Here is a 16,981-nt window from a genome sequence, read left to right as displayed (position 1 = left end):
TTGTATCTCATAAATGTTTCTCATTATTGTATCTCATAAATGTCTAACCTGTGACCCAATCAAACTTTATTTTTTAATTACATTACCTAACAGAATACTCCATTCTACTGAACGCACAGCAACACAGTAAATGACCATATGACCTGTCTTTGTAATACTCATTTGTGCTAAATTGTTATCTGTTTACAATAATGTTTTTACCACTGAATATATCATTGCTTAGTTAGTCTTAAGTTAATTTTAAGCCTGCCCATAATGCTCTGCATACAAGGGGCTTTGGCATGTTGCACTGTAATAACTGTATTCCTTTGTACTTCACTGTATCATGTTCAAATTAATAAATAAATAAAAATAAATAAATAAATAAATAAATATCCCCCCTGCTTTTAGCATTTCTGTCATGATCCCTTCAGTTCCAGCTGCTTTACCCCCTTTCATTCTATGTAATGCTTCACGTACCTCCCCCACACTCACATCCTGTTCTTCTTCACTCCTAACAGATGGTATACCTCCCTGGCCAGTGCATGAAATTACTGCTTCCCTTTCTTCATCGACATTTAAAGTTCCTAAAAATATTCTCGCCATCTACCCAAAACCTCCATCTCCCCATCTACTAACTCCCCTACTCTGTTTTTAACTGACAAATCCATTTGTTCTCTAGGCTTTCTTAACTTGTTTAACTCACTCCAAATTTTTTTCTTATTTTCATTAAAATTTCTTGACAGTGCCTCTCCCACTCTATCATCTGCTCTCCTTTTGCACTCTCCCACCACTCTCTTCACCTTTCTTTTGCTCTCCATATACTCTACTCTTCTTATAACACTTCTGCTTTGTAAAAACCTCTCATAAGCTAACTTTTTTCTCTCTTATCACACCCTTTACTTCATCATTCCACCAATTACTCCTCTTTCCTCCTGCACCCACCCTCCTATAACCACAAACTTCTGCCCCACATTCTAATACTGCATTTTTCAAAAAAATCAAAATAGAAAGCAATAGTAATACGTATAAGACAGGTCTAGAGACGTGACTAATAAACAGAGGATATGTTATTTTAGTGCCAAGAATGTTTACACTGTTTATTCTGGACCCTATTTTGAAATTGCATCTTTTTTAATTTATGTGAAATTGGCCAAATTGCCAGTTTCTGACCACTTTATTGGGTGGTTCAAATCGGTAAATGGGCAGTTTCTTGTACTCATCTGATAGAAAAAATGGAGTTCTAAAGAAGTAGCTATGAGTTTGGTCAACTGGAATTGGCCAAAAACAGGGCTCAAAGTCGGTGAAATCGCCGATGCGTATATGTCGCCGAGACTGCTAACTTCACGGGAGCATAATTCCATGAGTTTTCTACCAAATTTTGTACTTTTGGTGTCATTACCATCGGGAAAAGATTCTCTATTCACAAGAAAAAATATTTTTTTTTTTTTTTCCAAAAATTTTGCAACAAAGAATGACAGTTTCAGAAAGGGGCTTGCGACAGTCAAAGGGTTAAGACTACAAATATTTTAAGGGAAGTAACGAGTGTACACTATATGCATTTTATCGCTCTAGGGCTCTTTAAATGTCGAAGTATATTACATGTGGGTGTGGTGGTCTGGCTGGCTACCATGCCTACCACACCTGACTTCTTACAATAAACACTACTCACTTCTCACCCTACATTAAGACTACAAATATTTTGAGGAGAGTAATGAGTGTACTGTGTGTGTATTTTACTTTTTATTGTATTTTAATGCCTTGTTCTATTGCTAACTTAATATATGTTAGTGAAAACTTATTATCTGACATTTATAAGTGGAAACAACTGGCATTCCGCTTTCCAGCGATGTCCGCTTTCTGGTAGTAGCCTGGAACCTAATCTGCCGTATAAGTGGGGCACTACTGTATCCAGTTCTCATATTTATCAAGCCAGCTTGACAAAGCTCCTGGACAGTGAAATGTTGCCACAGTAATATTAAAATATTAATTTGAATATCAGTACATCAACATGTTAATGTATGCAAATAAAATTCCCAGTTTCATGTACAGTGGACCCCCGGTTTGCGATACTAATCCGTTCCTGAGAGCTCATCGTAAACCAAAAATATCGGAAAGCGAATCAAATTTCCCCATAAGAAATAATGGAAATCAAATTAATCCGTGCAAGACACCCAAAAGTATGAAAAAAAAACTTTTACCACATGAAATATTAAGTTTAATGCAATAGAATAGTAATTACAATAACAACAATAACAATAAATAACAATAAATAACGAAAGAATAATTGACACTTACCTTTAATGAAGATCTGGTGATGATTGATGGGATGGGAGGAGGGGAGTGTGTGGATGGTGTTAGCATTTAGAAGGGGAATCCTCCTCCATTAGGACTTGAGGTAGCAAGTCCTTTTCCGGGGTTACTTCCCTTCTTTTAATGCCACTAGGACCAGGTTGAGAGTCACTGGATCTCTGTCGCACAACGTATCTGTCCATAGAGGCCTATACCTCTTGTTCCTTTATGACTTTCCTAAAGTGGTTCACAACCGCTTGGGGCCCATGGTGACTTATTTGGAAAAACAGGCACCAAAAACAGTGATAATATGGAATGTACCGAATGTATCCTTAGATGTGCTCACACTGGCTGGCTTGTAAACACTGGCACACACGGGGCAGTTCAGGCCACACATGGACACGTCTCGTACGAACCACATCGCATACCGGGTTTTGTATCGGGAAGCGAGGCAAATTTTCTGCGATATAATGCATCGGTTACTGGATTTATCGAATACCGATAGCATCGCGAACCGGGGGTCCACTGTACTGACTATATACGTACTTAGACATTTATAGGTAGGTTCTTATTTATGTAAACTTTATTAATCTTCTAATTTGTGCCATATTATTATTATTATCAAATAAAGTGCTAAAACAATTTGTCATAGTATTTTAGTATATGGAACTTTAATGTTTGCAGGAATCTAAAGCAACATCTGATCACAACACACAAGATGTCTCCTGATGAAGCCACAGTTATAGTAAAACGCTGCAATTTTGATCTTCTTCTCGAAGAGCCCCTAATACAGCCGCTTCCCCAGCCACCACTCTCACATCTGCCATTATTGCCGTCCCCCCCATTACCCATGTCCGTACTGTCAAATTTAACTCCTCTGTCACCCCCAGTTGTTTTGATGCCACCAAAAAGTCCTCTTTCTTCATAGCCTCCAATTCCACGTGTAATGTTTTGAAATACAGTAACTCTTAATTCCTCAGTTCTCTATTCCACTGAAACAAGATGAATTCTGTTATTTCTTAAAAACCTAGGTACAGAATTTTTATTTTACAGTATTTTCTTGGATATTCATTATCAGTTTTACCTTTTAGGTCTTGTCTCATTCTTACAAATCCTAGGTATGTGATATTATTCATGTCTTAAGCAGTCACCTTGTATACCAGAGTTTGGATCCACAAAGCATTTTCATTCTTTGTTTCTGTACTAAGATCAAGTGTCCACTGAGCTCACAATTTTTACCAATTAAGGATCACAATGTTGGACTGAAAGTACAATGTGTGTGAAGTGTTCAATAGTAACTTTAATGTACTTGTGTACAAACATTATACTGTACTTATTTGAGCAGTGCTGTTACTTTAATTTATAAAGTAAGACAGAGTAAGAAAGTATATGCCATGCAAATATGCACAAAGTCTTTCAATATTACAAGTAAAATAGTAAGGATAATGATATGTTTCTTGCTTCTCAAATGTTTGCCTGGGGAAGAAACAAGTATGTGTATATGTGGTGCTTAATAATAAGTGATAAAGACTTGCAGCAGCACTTACACTATTGTTGCACAATGAAACTGATGAATCTTGCCTCAAATATTTTAACGACTCTTGCTCTATTTTGACGAGTCTCTTTATGGCATTCTTACGAGTTTATTTCTAACTTTCTTACTGATATTTACAAAGTGGTATGTCTGTAGTGAATAAAAGGCAATATATTTTAATGTTTTGTAATGAAGAGAATTATTATGCTGGCATTGATTTTGTAAATAATATTGAACAGTTTGAAATTACAGCCTGAAGCGTTCACCTCAAGTACAATTAGCTGGTGTAATGGAAAACATTGTAAATTCTTATCTGTAAGTTAGAGTTGCCAGTCATATTTATGCAGGCTATACTAGAAACCACTAATGGTTAATGAATTGCTGGTATTATGCTTATTGCTGCATGCTGTCAACAGTGGCTCATGCTAAAGGTAATACAATATATAAAACCAAACACCAGCAGTTTGCAGAATTTCACTGTTTTCCATAGTGCCATGCATTTAGTGTTAAGAATGTTCTCCAGCATCTAGCTCTTGCATATTCATAGTTAAAAAAAAAAAATTGTGATAACTTGTAAATTTTTTATACAGTAGGTATGTGGGTGTTGTCCAATATAATATTTAATATTTGTATAGTGCATTTGAAAGGAAAAGCTTATTTATGTTATTATTTATTCTCTTGTATGCATTATCTATTATTCTGTCTCAGATTACCAGTGGTAGCTCTCTTATTCAGAGCAATGCATACATGAAAGTCAGTCTTGCTGATACCAGGTACCTCCTACCTATTTGCTTGAAAAAAAAAAAAAAAAAAGAAAAGAAAATTCAAGGTTTAAAAAATAATTGGTCAGCTTTAGATGCATATTTTGGTACCCTCCTCCCACAATCCCTTTCCCTCCTAATTGGACTTTTTAATTTTGAGTACAGAAACATTTTTCCAAATTTGTTAAAAAGTGTTTAACCCTTTCGCTGTTGGTGCCATACAGATATGTCTTATGCCAATGTTGGTGACATATTAATATGCCAAAGTTCTAGCGGCATCAAATCTAGCAGAAGAAAGCTGGCAGACCTACATGTGAGAGAATGGGTCTGCTTGGTCAGTTTATCTGGAGTTTTATCTGGAGAGTGTGTGCAGTATAAAAAAAAATCCTGCAGTACGCAGTGTATGAGAAAAAAAAAAACTCCGACAGTGTTTTTGGATTAAAACGCTGAATTTGAGGTGTATTTTCATATAGTATTTACTGTTGTATTCTCGTTTTCTTGGTCTCATTTGACAGAATGGAAGATATATTACAGAAGTAGAGATGATTTTGGTTGGTTTCACAATGAAAGGTACCTTGAAATTGAGCTCAAATTAGCGGAAATGCTCGATTTTTGCCGATGTTCAAGAGTAAACAAATGACGTCACTGTCCAATACGTGTCCAACTGGCCAGTCTAATATGCAGTCACAAATGGGTTGACATTATTTATACAATTATATAATAATGCAGCAGTCTGCATAATAGTAAATCTTCTATTTTTTGTGAGAATAAAAATTCAAAATGGAAATCAAGAGTAATATAAGAGGGGCCTCGAGACATGACTAACGAACAGAGAAAATGTTATTTTAGTGCCAGGAATGTCTGCACTGTTTATTCTGGACCCTATTTTGAAATTTGCATGACTGTCCAAATTGCCAATTTCTGACCACTTTATTGGGTAGTTGAAGTCGGTACATGTGGAGTTCTAGAGAAATAACTGAGTTTGGTTGACTGGAACAATGGAATTGTCTGAAAATAGGGCTCAAAGTGGGTGAAATCACTAATGCATATATATTGCTAAGACCGCTAACTTTGTGAGAGCGTAATTCCATAAGTTTTCCATTAAACTTGATACTTTTGGTGTCATTACCATTGGGAAAAGATTCTCTATCATTTCATAAGAAAAAATAATTTTTTTTTTTTTAAATTCTTCGACACAGAGTGAGTTCAGGATCAGGGGTCTCAACAGTGAAAGGGTTAAACTTTTATACAACTTAAGATTTGTGTTGCTATCAATGCTTGCTGTGTACAGTGCTCTTGTATGATGCAGCAGTGATGTTCCAGTAAATAACTGTATGAAAAATTTATTGTAAAAACTGAAGAACATATAAGAAATAATTACATTTACAGTGGGATACAGCACACCTGTTTGTTGAAAAAAAAAAATTACATACATACAATAAACCCTCGATATAATGGACCTACAGGGTGAATTGTTGAAGTGAACATTAAATCAGAATCTTAAAAAATCACAGAACAAGCGCTAGAGTACTCTAATATACGTCTAACATATTACTATATACAGTAGGGCCCCACTTATACAGTAGGTTAGGTTCCAGGCTACTGCCGGAAAGCAGACATCGTTGGAAAACAGAATGCCATTTTTTCCACTTATAAATGCATATAAATGCCAGACAAGTTTACACTAACATATATTAAGTTAGGAATAAAGCTAGGCAAAAAAACAATAAAAAGTAAAATACATATACAGTACGCCCATTATTTACCTTAAAATATTTGTAGTCTTCATGTAGGGCGAGAGGTGAGTTTTATTTGTAGGAAGTCTGGTTTGTGAAGTATGGTAGCTAGCCAGGGTAGCCCTCCCTGCCCCACCCCACCCACACATAACATAAACAAACCAGGCGAACGTGTCTGGTTTTCATTCATACACTTTTTGTATTATAGAGGGAGACTACTTCCCGGTAAAAGTAGGTCTTAGACAGGGATGTGTAATGTCACCATGGTTGTTTAATATATTTATAGATGGGGTTGTAAAGGAAGTAAATGCTAGGGTGTTTGGGAGAGGGGTGGGATTAAATTATGGGGAATCAAATTCAAAATGGGAATTGACACAGTTACTTTTTGCTGATGATACTGTGCTTATGGGAGATTCTAAAGAAAAATTGCAAAGGTTAGTGGATGAGTTTGGGAATGTGTGTAAAGGTAGAAAGTTGAAAGTGAACATAGAAAAGAGTAAGGTGATGAGGGTGTCAAATGATTTAGATAAAGAAAAATTGGATATCAAATTGGGGAGGAGGAGTATGGAAGAAGTGAATGTTTTCAGATACTTGGGAGTTGACGTGTCGGCGGATGAATTTATGAAGGATGAGGTTAATCATAGAATTGATGAGGGAAAAAAGGTGAGTGGTGCGTTGAGGTATATGTGGAGTCAAAAAACGTTATCTATGGAGGCAAAGAAGGGAATGTATGAAAGTATAGTAGTACCAACACTCTTATATGGGTGTGAAGCTTGGGTGGTAAATGCAGCAGCGAGGAGACGGTTGGAGGCAGCGGAGATGTCCTGTTTAAGGGCAATGTGTGGTGTAAATATTATGCAGAAAATTCGGAGTGTGGAAATTAGGAGAAGGTGTGGAGTTAATAAAAGTATTAGTCAGAGGGCAGAAGAGGGGTTGTTGAGGTGGTTTGGTCATTTAGAGAGAATGGATCACAGTAGAATGACATGGAAAGCATATAAATCTATAGGGGAAGGAAGGCGGGGTAGGGGTCGTCCTCGAAAGGGTTGGAGAGAGGGGGTAAAGGAGGTTTTGTGGGTAAGGGGCTTGGACTTCCAGCAAGCGTGCGTGAGCGTGTTAGATAGGAGTGAATGGAGACGAATGGTACTTGGGACCTGACGATCTGTTGGAGTGTGAGCAGGGTAATATTTAGTGAAGGGATTCAGGGAAACCGGTTATTTTCATATAGTCGGACTTGAGTCCTGGAAATGGGAAGTACAATGCCTGCACTTTAAAGGAGGGGTTTGGGATATTGGCAGTTTGGAGGGATATGTTGTGTATCTTTATATGTTTATGCTTCTAGACTGTTGTATTCTGAGCACCTCTGCAAAAACAGTGATAATGTGCGAGTGTGGTGAAAGTGTTGAATGATGATGAAAGTATTTTCTTTTTGGGGATTTTCTTTCTTTTTTGGGTCACCCTGCCTCGGTGGGAGACGGCCGACTTGTTGAAAAAAAAAAAAAAAAAAAAAAAAAACACTTTACATTGTGTACAAGTTGTCTCCACGGTGATACAGTAGAATAAATAATAAATAAAGAGAAACCCTCCCATTCTCATGCAACACCATTTTTAGAAGAAGACATATGGAAATAAGTCAGTGACTTTTTTGGGTTATCCTAGGTTCTCTGCATATATGCTGCATTGCATGATATTCTGTATAACTCTATTTGTGTATACCTGAATAAACTTACATACGAAAGGAATAATTTTCTAGTTACCCACATTAGTAATATAGTGTACACATTTTCTCTGATGTTGGACTACAAGTCGCCTGGCTACCACAAGTCCTACGAGTCGCATGCCTACCACATCTCATATTTGTTAATTTATTCTACTGTGGGATGTATTTATCGTGTTTATGTATTATGCAGCGTGATTGTATAATTTTGAAAAAGTATGGAAATATCTACATTAACGTAATATACGACATTTAATACGCCCAAGAGATAACGTATTATTAATACAGCGTCGAGTAGAGAGACTCTTAGTGATTTTAATGTGTACCTGCATGCTAGCACAGTGTGTAAGTATATTTAGGTACAGGTACACATAAGTATAATTATCAGCGTACATATAAAATATGCAATAACTTTAAAACACTTGAAATTCTGGAAAGTTTCCAGACATATTAGAGAGAGGTGCTCACAGAGAATGTAAACAAACCAGGTGGGGCATGCCGTATTAGAAAGACCGCTCGCTGTATAGCAAGTTTTGATCATAATTTGAAATCGCCATATTAGCAGAACGCCGTAAAGCGGGGCCCTACTGTACATAGTTTACATATATTCTTCAATAAAAATTTAAAATAAAGGGGTTTAAAACACAATTTACCCAGTGAATTTTGTCTGTTATTTCAGAAGTCTGTTATATTGAGGTGTGCTATATCGAGGGCTTACCGTACTATTTATATAGATTTAATATAGGAAAGAGTAAGGTGATAAGGATAACAAAAAGTTTGCTAACAAAAGATTGGATATTAGGTTGGAGGGAGAGAGTATGGAGGAGGTGAAAGTATTTAGATATTCAGGAGTGGACGTGTCAGCAGATGGGTCTATGAAAGATGAAGTGAATCATAGAACTGAGGGAAAAAAGGCGAGTGGTGCACTTAGGGGGTCTGTGGAGACAAAGAACTTTGTCCATGGAGGCAAAGAGGGGAACGTATGAGAGTATAGTTATACCAACGCTTTTATATGGGTGTGAAGCATGGGAAGTGAATGCTGCAACAAGAAGGCTGGAGGCAGTGGGGATGTCATGTCTGAGGGCAATGTGTGGTGTGAAAATAATGCAGAGAATTTGTAGTTTGGAAATTAGGAGGAGGTGCGGGATTACCAAAACAGTGGGCTGAGGAGGGGTTGTTGGGGTGGTTCGGACATATAGAGAGGATGGAACAGAATAGAATGACAGAGTGTAAAAAATAAAGATAAAGATTTTATTTCTTTGCAAGGTTACAATGTGTATTTACAATTTTGATTAGTTAAGTACAAAGAAAGCCATTATGATGCTGGGGCATTTCAGGCAGTCTTATCCTAATACATAATAATTACTTAAGTCTAGACAAGATAAGTTTGGTTAACTTTTTAATAAATCTTTATTTTATCTTAATACTAATGTGAGGTAGTCAAGGTGGAGCTTTATAAGAATCATAATCTTCAAGTCACACATAAAAACAATATGACAATGTTTCAAACAGCAATATTTCATGGATTAGCAGATGTTTTAACAGATTTGAGGTTATATAATATAATATTTGGGAGTTGCATCAAACTGGTTAGTAGTAGTTTTGGTTGGTTTGGTTAATATTGAGAGATGAGATGATTTTTAATCTGTAATGAAGGGAAGGTGGGGTAGAGGTTGTCCTAGGAAAGGTTGGAAGGAGGGGGTAAAGGAGGTTTTGTGTACAAGGGGCTTGGACTTCCAGCAAGCATGTGGGAGCGTGTTAGGTAAAAGCGAATCTGACAAATGGTTTTTAGGACTTTATGTGCTGTTAGAGTATGACCAGGGTAACATTTATGAAGGGATTCAGGGAAACCAGCAGGCTGGATTTGAGTCCTTGAGATGGGAAATACAGTGCCTACACTCTACATGCTGCAGTTTTATAACTAGTGTAAGCATGCCTCCAGCAAGACAGTGATGGAGTGAATGATGGTGAGTTTTTCTTTTTCGGGCCACCCTACCTTGGTGATAAACGACCAATGTGATAATAATAAATAATAAATTAATTACCTTGACTGAATCCATTACCAGACTTACTGAACAATACATTAGCACCTAGTAAATTACTTAGAGATTGCCTGGGTGTATAAGCAGAAACCAATTTCTAGTACTATACGTGATGAAACAAAATAAACTGAGTTTGTTTAGTAAGGTGCAGAATGAGTCTTGTGACATGAATAGGTACATTCAAGTCTTGTGAGATATGTGGCATGGGCCATTTAAATTTTGAAGGCAACATTGTGAACTAATCTTTCCCATGTGTGTAGAGTTGCCATCTAGCAGTTTAATATTCACAGCCTTGCAAGTGCAACATTCAGCAATTTTCTAAGATATGGGAGCACTCATGAGCAGAGGAACCTGGTGCCACATTTTCTTGGGGGTAAAGGACATTAAACTAAGGTACTGGTTCTGAAATTAATTTAAAAGTAACCTTTAGAATTGGCCATAACAGGGTAAAAAAAAAAATACATTGCTCTGCCCTTGTACATCACAGTAACAATGTCATATTCATCCATAAACCTGTTTAAAAAACTGAAAGCATCTTTTATTTGCCAGACTGCTGACTCATTTTGCTAACTTGTCTGAAATCCAGATTAATGAGAAATTTTTTGCTTTTGCTTAGTAACATCTTAAATTCAGATGGTCATTTTCGATTCCAAATTTAAAATATGAAATAAAAAAGGACCCAAAATGGAGAAGTTTGAATAAGAGAAATTACTGTGTCCATCTTTTAATAATACCATAATATGGTAAAGAGTTATGTAACACATAATGCAATGTTCTCAGTCTTTATGTCTCATCTTTTAAAGTTTTATGGGCATCTCAAGAATGAATCGATGATTGTTTTGAAGGCATCATTACTTTGTACACACTCACTGCTCAAGCACACAGATGGTCACTTGTTGATTCTTTGTCACTAAGCAAGCCAGGCTCTGCACAAAGTGCACATTTGTGGGCAAGCATTGTAAAGCAGTCTTTGTTAATAGTATGGGCAACTAATATTCAGGTGATGAGTAAAAGGAAACTCCACTAGAGTAATCACTGCAGCTACAGTATAAACAATATAGTGCAGTCATAAATGAGATATAAATAAAATTTTTTAGTTTATTACAACATGGGAGACAGAGGATTACATTCCTGAAGCTCACGACTCAGACCTATTGTTCAATATTTAAATATCATTCATGATTATTTTATGCTGAAAATAAGAAGCTGTTTGAGAAAGAGAGAGAGAGAGAGAGAGAGAGAGAGAGAGTGAGAGAGTGAGAGAGAGAGAGAGAGAGTGAGAGAGAGAGTGAGAGAGAGAGTGAGAGAGAGAGAGAGAGAGTGAGAGAGAGAGTGAGAGAGAGAGTGAGAGAGAGAGTGAGAGAGAGAGTGAGAGAGAGAGAGAGAGAGAGAGAGTGAGAGAGAGAGAGAGAGAGAGAGAGAGTGAGAGAGAGAGAGAGTGAGAGTGAGTGAGTGTGAGTGAGTGAGAGTGAGTGAGTGAGAGTGAGTGAGAGAGAGTGAATGAATGAATGAATAAATCAATAAAGCAAGAAAGCTTGGAAAGTAAGTGGGCTTAGTAGTTAAAAATGAGTATAGTTTAATAGTGTTATTATGCACCCCATGCCCATTCTGTGAGTGGTAGTCAAAAAATTTGAGTCACATAATGAGTCTGGGCCAAAAGTTTTGATAGCTAAGCCAGTTACAGTGGTAATGAACTGTTTACAGGTTTATATGTGGGTAGAATCATAATGAGTTATTTATACTGACATGAATTTGGTCATAAAAATATTACATTGTAGCTTATAAGTGGTTCTAAATTACATACAGGAGGGCACTGCTCTACAGTGCTTCGTTTTGCGTCATTTCGCTATACAGCGGTTTTCAATGATACCTATTCTTCATTATTTAGACTTTCTACAATAAATATATTCACCACTCACTATAAGCTAAGGATGAAAATATTTTAAAGTATGTAATGTGTGTAATGTACATGCACTTTTTAGGCCCTAGCTATTGCTCACGTAATATATGATAGTGTAAACATGTTATCAGGCTTTTATATGCATTTGAAAGTGAAATAAGGTTATTTCACTTTACAGTGATTTTTGCTTTACAGCAGTAGCCCAGAACCTAACCTACTGTATAAGCAGGGCCCTCCTGTATATTGCCTTATTTTAACAAGGATGTTAGATGGGGAGGTAGTTGTACTGGACAGATGGAGAGGATGGTTTTATGCTGTCAAATGTTAGTAATGAAAAGAAGGCAGTGATTTTATGCATGGGGAAGGGAGGGATAATATTGTATATGAGTGAGGAGCCTGAGGTGAATGTGGGGAAAGTGCATGAGGCAGTGGGTGGAATGAAAAAGGGATAAAGCAGCTGGGGTAGACATGATTAAGATATATTACAAGAAGGTGAGGATATAGTATATGAAGAAAGGAAAGGTGCCAAAAGATTGGGAGAGAGCATACATAGTTTCATTGCACAAGGGGAAAAGGAACAAGTCTGTTGTGTATACCAGGTAAAGTTTATGGTAGAATTAAGGGGTAAGACAGAAGAATTGCATAGGAGGAGGAGGAGGAGGATGTAGGGGGTGCCTAGACCAATTGTTTACATTGAAGCATGTACATGAGCAGTACTTAAAGATAAAGAACTGCGTTACATTTATGAATTTTGACAAACGATGGTTGGTGCAAGATGAATTTGATGTATGGAGAGAGAGTATTGCTGTGGCCCTACTTGGTCAGTATGGATGACGCATTCTAAAAATGAGGTGGATGGCTGGGGTTCATAGACTGAGGTCATCAGAGTTGTTACTGGAGCTCTTAGGTGTGTCACTATGTTTTACCAATTTTTTTCACAAGAAGCATCACTTGTACTCCATTTTAGTGATGTGATTAATGTCCAGATATGAAACAAGGTGATAAAAAAATTTAAAATAGATAAATATGAGAGAATGGTATCAGATACTTTCAGAAAGCAAGTGACTACATGGTTGGGTATTGTTTAGAACAATAAGTGATGCTACACCTACCCCTAAAGTACTGTACTGTATATTGAAATGCTTCATTGTAAACACTTGGAACACATATCCATGTCCTTTTTAAATTCTTGTTCCTCGGTAATCGTACTTTCTGTCTTACTCCTAACTCTTGATAATTCTACCATACACTTGACCTGGTATACTCAACAGGATTATTCCATCATAATTCTTATACTCTCTTATCTTTTCTCTATAAATCTATAGTTTTTATTATAAAATCAATAAAGGGGCATCAAATATAGTATTAAACATGTAATAAAAATATTAAAAAGAAGTAATGCAAGTAAATCAATATTTCACCCTAGATTATTATGAGTTATATATCCAGTTACTATTAGGTAGTAGGTTGGTAGACAGCAACCACCCAGGGAGGTACTACCATCCTGTGGTAGTAGGTTGGTAGACAGCAACCACCCAGGGAGGTGCTACCATCCTGTGGTAGTAGGTTGGTAGACAGCAACCACCCAGGGAGGTACTACTACCGTCCTGTGGTAGTAGGTTGGTAGACAGCAACCACCCAGGGAGGTACTACCATCCTGTGGTAGTAGGTTGGTAGACAGCAACCACCCAGGGAGGTGCTACCATCCTGTGGTAGTAGGTTGGTAGACAGCAACCACCCAGGGAGGTACTACCATCCTGTGGTAGTAGGTTGGTAGACAGCAACCACCCAGGGAGGTACTACCATCCTGTGGTAGTAGGTTGGTAGACAGCAACCACCCAGGGAGGTACTACCATCCTGTGGTAGTAGGTTGGTAGACAGCAACCACCCAGGGAGGTGCTACCATCCTGTGGTAGTAGGTTGGTAGACAGCAACCACCCAGGGAGGTACTACCATCCTGTGGTAGTAGGTTGGTAGACAGCAACCACCCAGGGAGGTACTACCGTCCTGTGGTAGTAGGTTGGTAGACAGCAACCACCCAGGGAGGTACTACCATCCTGTGGTAGTAGGTTGGTAGACAGCAACCACCCAGGGAGGTACTACCATCCTGTGGTAGTAGGTTGGTAGACAGCAACCACCCAGGGAGGTACTACCATCCTGTGGTAGTAGGTTGGTAGACAGCAACCACCCAGGGAGGTACTACCGTCCTGTGGTAGTAGGTTGGTAGACAGCAACCACCCAGGGAGGTACTACCATCCTGTGGTAGTAGGTTGGTAGACAGCAACCACCCAGGGAGGTACTACCATCCTGTGGTAGTAGGTTGGTAGACAGCAACCACCCAGGGAGGTACTACCATCCTGTGGTAGTAGGTTGGTAGACAGCAACCACCCAGGGAGGTACTACCATCCTGTGGTAGTAGGTTGGTAGACAGCAACCACCCAGGGAGGTACTACCATCCTGTGGTAGTAGGTTGGTAGACAGCAACCACCCAGGGAGGTACTACCATCCTGTGGTAGTAGGTTGGTAGACAGCAACCACCCAGGGAGGTACTACCATCCTGTGGTAGTAGGTTGGTAGACAGCAACCACCCAGGGAGGTACTACCATCCTGTGGTAGTAGGTTGGTAGACAGCAACCACCCAGGGAGGTACTACCATCCTGTGGTAGTAGGTTGGTAGACAGCAACCACCCAGGGAGGTACTACCGTCCTGTGGTAGTAGGTTGGTAGACAGCAACCACCCAGGGAGGTACTACCATCCTGTGGTAGTAGGTTGGTAGACAGCAACCACCCAGGGAGGTACTACCGTCCTGTGGTAGTAGGTTGGTAGACAGCAACCACCCAGGGAGGTACTACCGTCCTGTGGTAGTAGGTTGGTAGACAGCAACCACCCAGGGAGGTACTACCGTCCTGTGGTAGTAGGTTGGTAGACAGCAACCACCCAGGGAGGTACTACCGTCCTGCCAAGTGAGTGTAAAACGAAAGCCTGTAATTATTTTACATGATGGTAGGATTGCTGGTGTCTTTTTTCAGTTTCATAAACATGCAAGATTTCAGGTACGTCTTGCTACTTCTACTTACACTTAGGTCACACTGCACATACATGTACAAGCATACATATACATACCCCTCTGGGTTTTCTTCTATTTTCTTTCTAGTTCTTGTTCTTGTCTATTTCCTCTTATCTCCATGGGGAAGTGGATCAGAATTCTTCCTCCGTAGGCCATGCGTGTTGTAAGAGGCGACTAAAATGCCGGGAGCAAGGGGCTAGTAACCCCTTCTCCTGTATATATTACTAAATGTAAAAGGAGAAACTTTCGTTTTTCCTTTTGGGCCACCCCGCCTCGGTGGGATACGGCCGGTGTGTTGAAAGAAAGAAAGATCCAGTTACTAATCATAATTAGTCTCCTAAGCATTACAACATGCATCATGAACCCTTTCACTGTTGCTCCCGTAATATTATGGCTTGCAAGCCAGTGTCAGTCCCGTAATACCACACCAAAATTCAAGCAGCTTCAGAGCTAGTGAAAGCTGGTAAGCCTACGTGTGAGAGAATGTGTCCGTGTGCTCAGTGTGCGCAATATGAAAAAAATCTGGGAGGCCGGAGTGCATTGTAGGAGTGCCAATTCAGTATGCCTTGTTCACCATGCCTAGCAGTAAGGAATACTTCACTCCCCAGTGGATTTAGGGCTCTTCCTTTCCCAAGTGATAGTTCTAACACAGATGGAAGTGTCAGTGAAGATGGATTTCATGGTTTTTGAGGAGTGTGTGACCAAAAGTAATGCCCAGGATACCAGATATAGATAGTGAAAAGGGAAGGCAGTGTGGATGGTGGGAAAGATGGTATGGGTGGGGAAGACAGCATGGGTGGTTGGGAAGATGGCATGTAAGTTTACTCAGGTATACACGAATACAGTTACATAGATTATCATACATAGCAGCATGTGTAGATTACCTAGGATAACCCAAAATGTCAGACAAAGTGACTTATTTCCAGTGTGGGTGGTGGGGAAGACAGCATGGGTGGTGGGGAAGACAGCGTGGGTGGTGGGGAAGACAGCGTGGGTGGTGGGGAAGACAGCGTGGAGAAGACAGCGTGGGTGGTGGGGAAGACAGCGTGGGTGGTGGGGAAGACAGCGTGGGTGGTGGGGAAGACAGCGTGGGTGGTGGGGAAGACAGCGTGGGTGGTGGGGAAGACAGCGTGGGTGGTGGGGAAGACAGCGTGGGTGGTGGGGAAGACAGCGTGGGTGGTGGGGAAGACAGCGTGGGTGGTGGGGAAGACAGTGTGGGTGGTGGGGAAGACAGCGTGGGTGGTGGGGAAGACAGCGTGGGTGGTGGGGAAGACAGCGTGGGTGGTGGGGAAGACAGCGTGGGTGGTGGGGAAGACAGCGTGGGTGGTGGGGAAGACAGTGTAGATGGTGGGAAGGCAGTGTGGATGGTGGGGAAGACAGGGTGGGTTTGTGTAAACAAGTTCTGTAAACAATATAATGATAACAATACCTGTGCGGTTATTGTGCTGCATACAGCAAGTGGATATATATACATTATGCATTATATTAGTCTCACAGGCCACAAAAGTTACTTGAAAAAACTAAAATATTAGAAAAGAAAAGAAAAAATAGAATAAAAGTATAAATAATATTACCGCGTGAGTGACAGTCGCCAATGTTGCTGTAAGCTGTTCACTTTCCATCAGCTTCATGCCTCTATATCTTGGTAACTACTATCACAAAAATTTTTTTTTCTTTTATAACACTCTTAAAATTATTCTTAAGATTTTGCTAAGAAAAAACATATATATTTTTTTTAACATTTTTTGACACTGAGAGCAAGTTTGTGAGCAGGGATCTCGACAATGAGAGGGTTAAGAGTTACAATTCAAGCTACCAGAGAGGATATTTAGAAACCTTATTACATTTAATATACAACATTTACCATCAGTTTCTTCACCTTTAGCAATTAGGCATTTTGGGTGTGGGTTGGTAATAAAATTACTGCACAAACATGGCATGTCAGGCAATAACAG

The 16,981-nt window shown here is 39.2% G+C and overlaps 2 protein-coding genes across 7 annotated transcripts in view; one reads left to right on the top strand and one right to left on the bottom strand.

The window, feature by feature from the left end:
* The window catches only part of LOC128705103 (broad-complex core protein isoforms 1/2/3/4/5-like), a gene marked incomplete in the record, with an annotated part of 369,072 nt that extends 365,808 nt beyond the window's left edge, over positions 1-3,264 (top strand). The window contains 1 exon segment of the mRNA XM_070091304.1: positions 2,956-3,264. Coding sequence (XP_069947405.1) covers positions 2,956-3,199 — 244 coding nt within the window.
* Positions 1-16,981, bottom strand: part of LOC128706493 (SET domain-containing protein SmydA-8) — a 187,832-nt gene that overhangs the window by 128,611 nt on the left and 42,240 nt on the right. The window contains exon 8 of one of the 6 annotated variants that reach the window (XM_053801391.2): positions 4,464-4,596. The exons of 4 other annotated variants lie outside the window; for them this stretch is intronic. The gene's annotated coding sequence lies outside the window, so the exon portion shown is untranslated. Of the gene's footprint in view, positions 1-4,463; positions 4,597-16,981 lie in introns of those variants that run through there. One more of the 6 variants, XM_053801394.2, reaches the window with a different exon arrangement.

This window comes from Cherax quadricarinatus, chromosome 3 (assembly GCF_038502225.1).
Source record: "Cherax quadricarinatus isolate ZL_2023a chromosome 3, ASM3850222v1, whole genome shotgun sequence".
NCBI lineage: Eukaryota > Metazoa > Arthropoda > Malacostraca > Decapoda > Parastacidae > Cherax > Cherax quadricarinatus.
The sequence above is the reverse complement of the archived record's forward strand: the minus strand, read 5'-3'. Positions and strand labels throughout refer to the sequence as shown.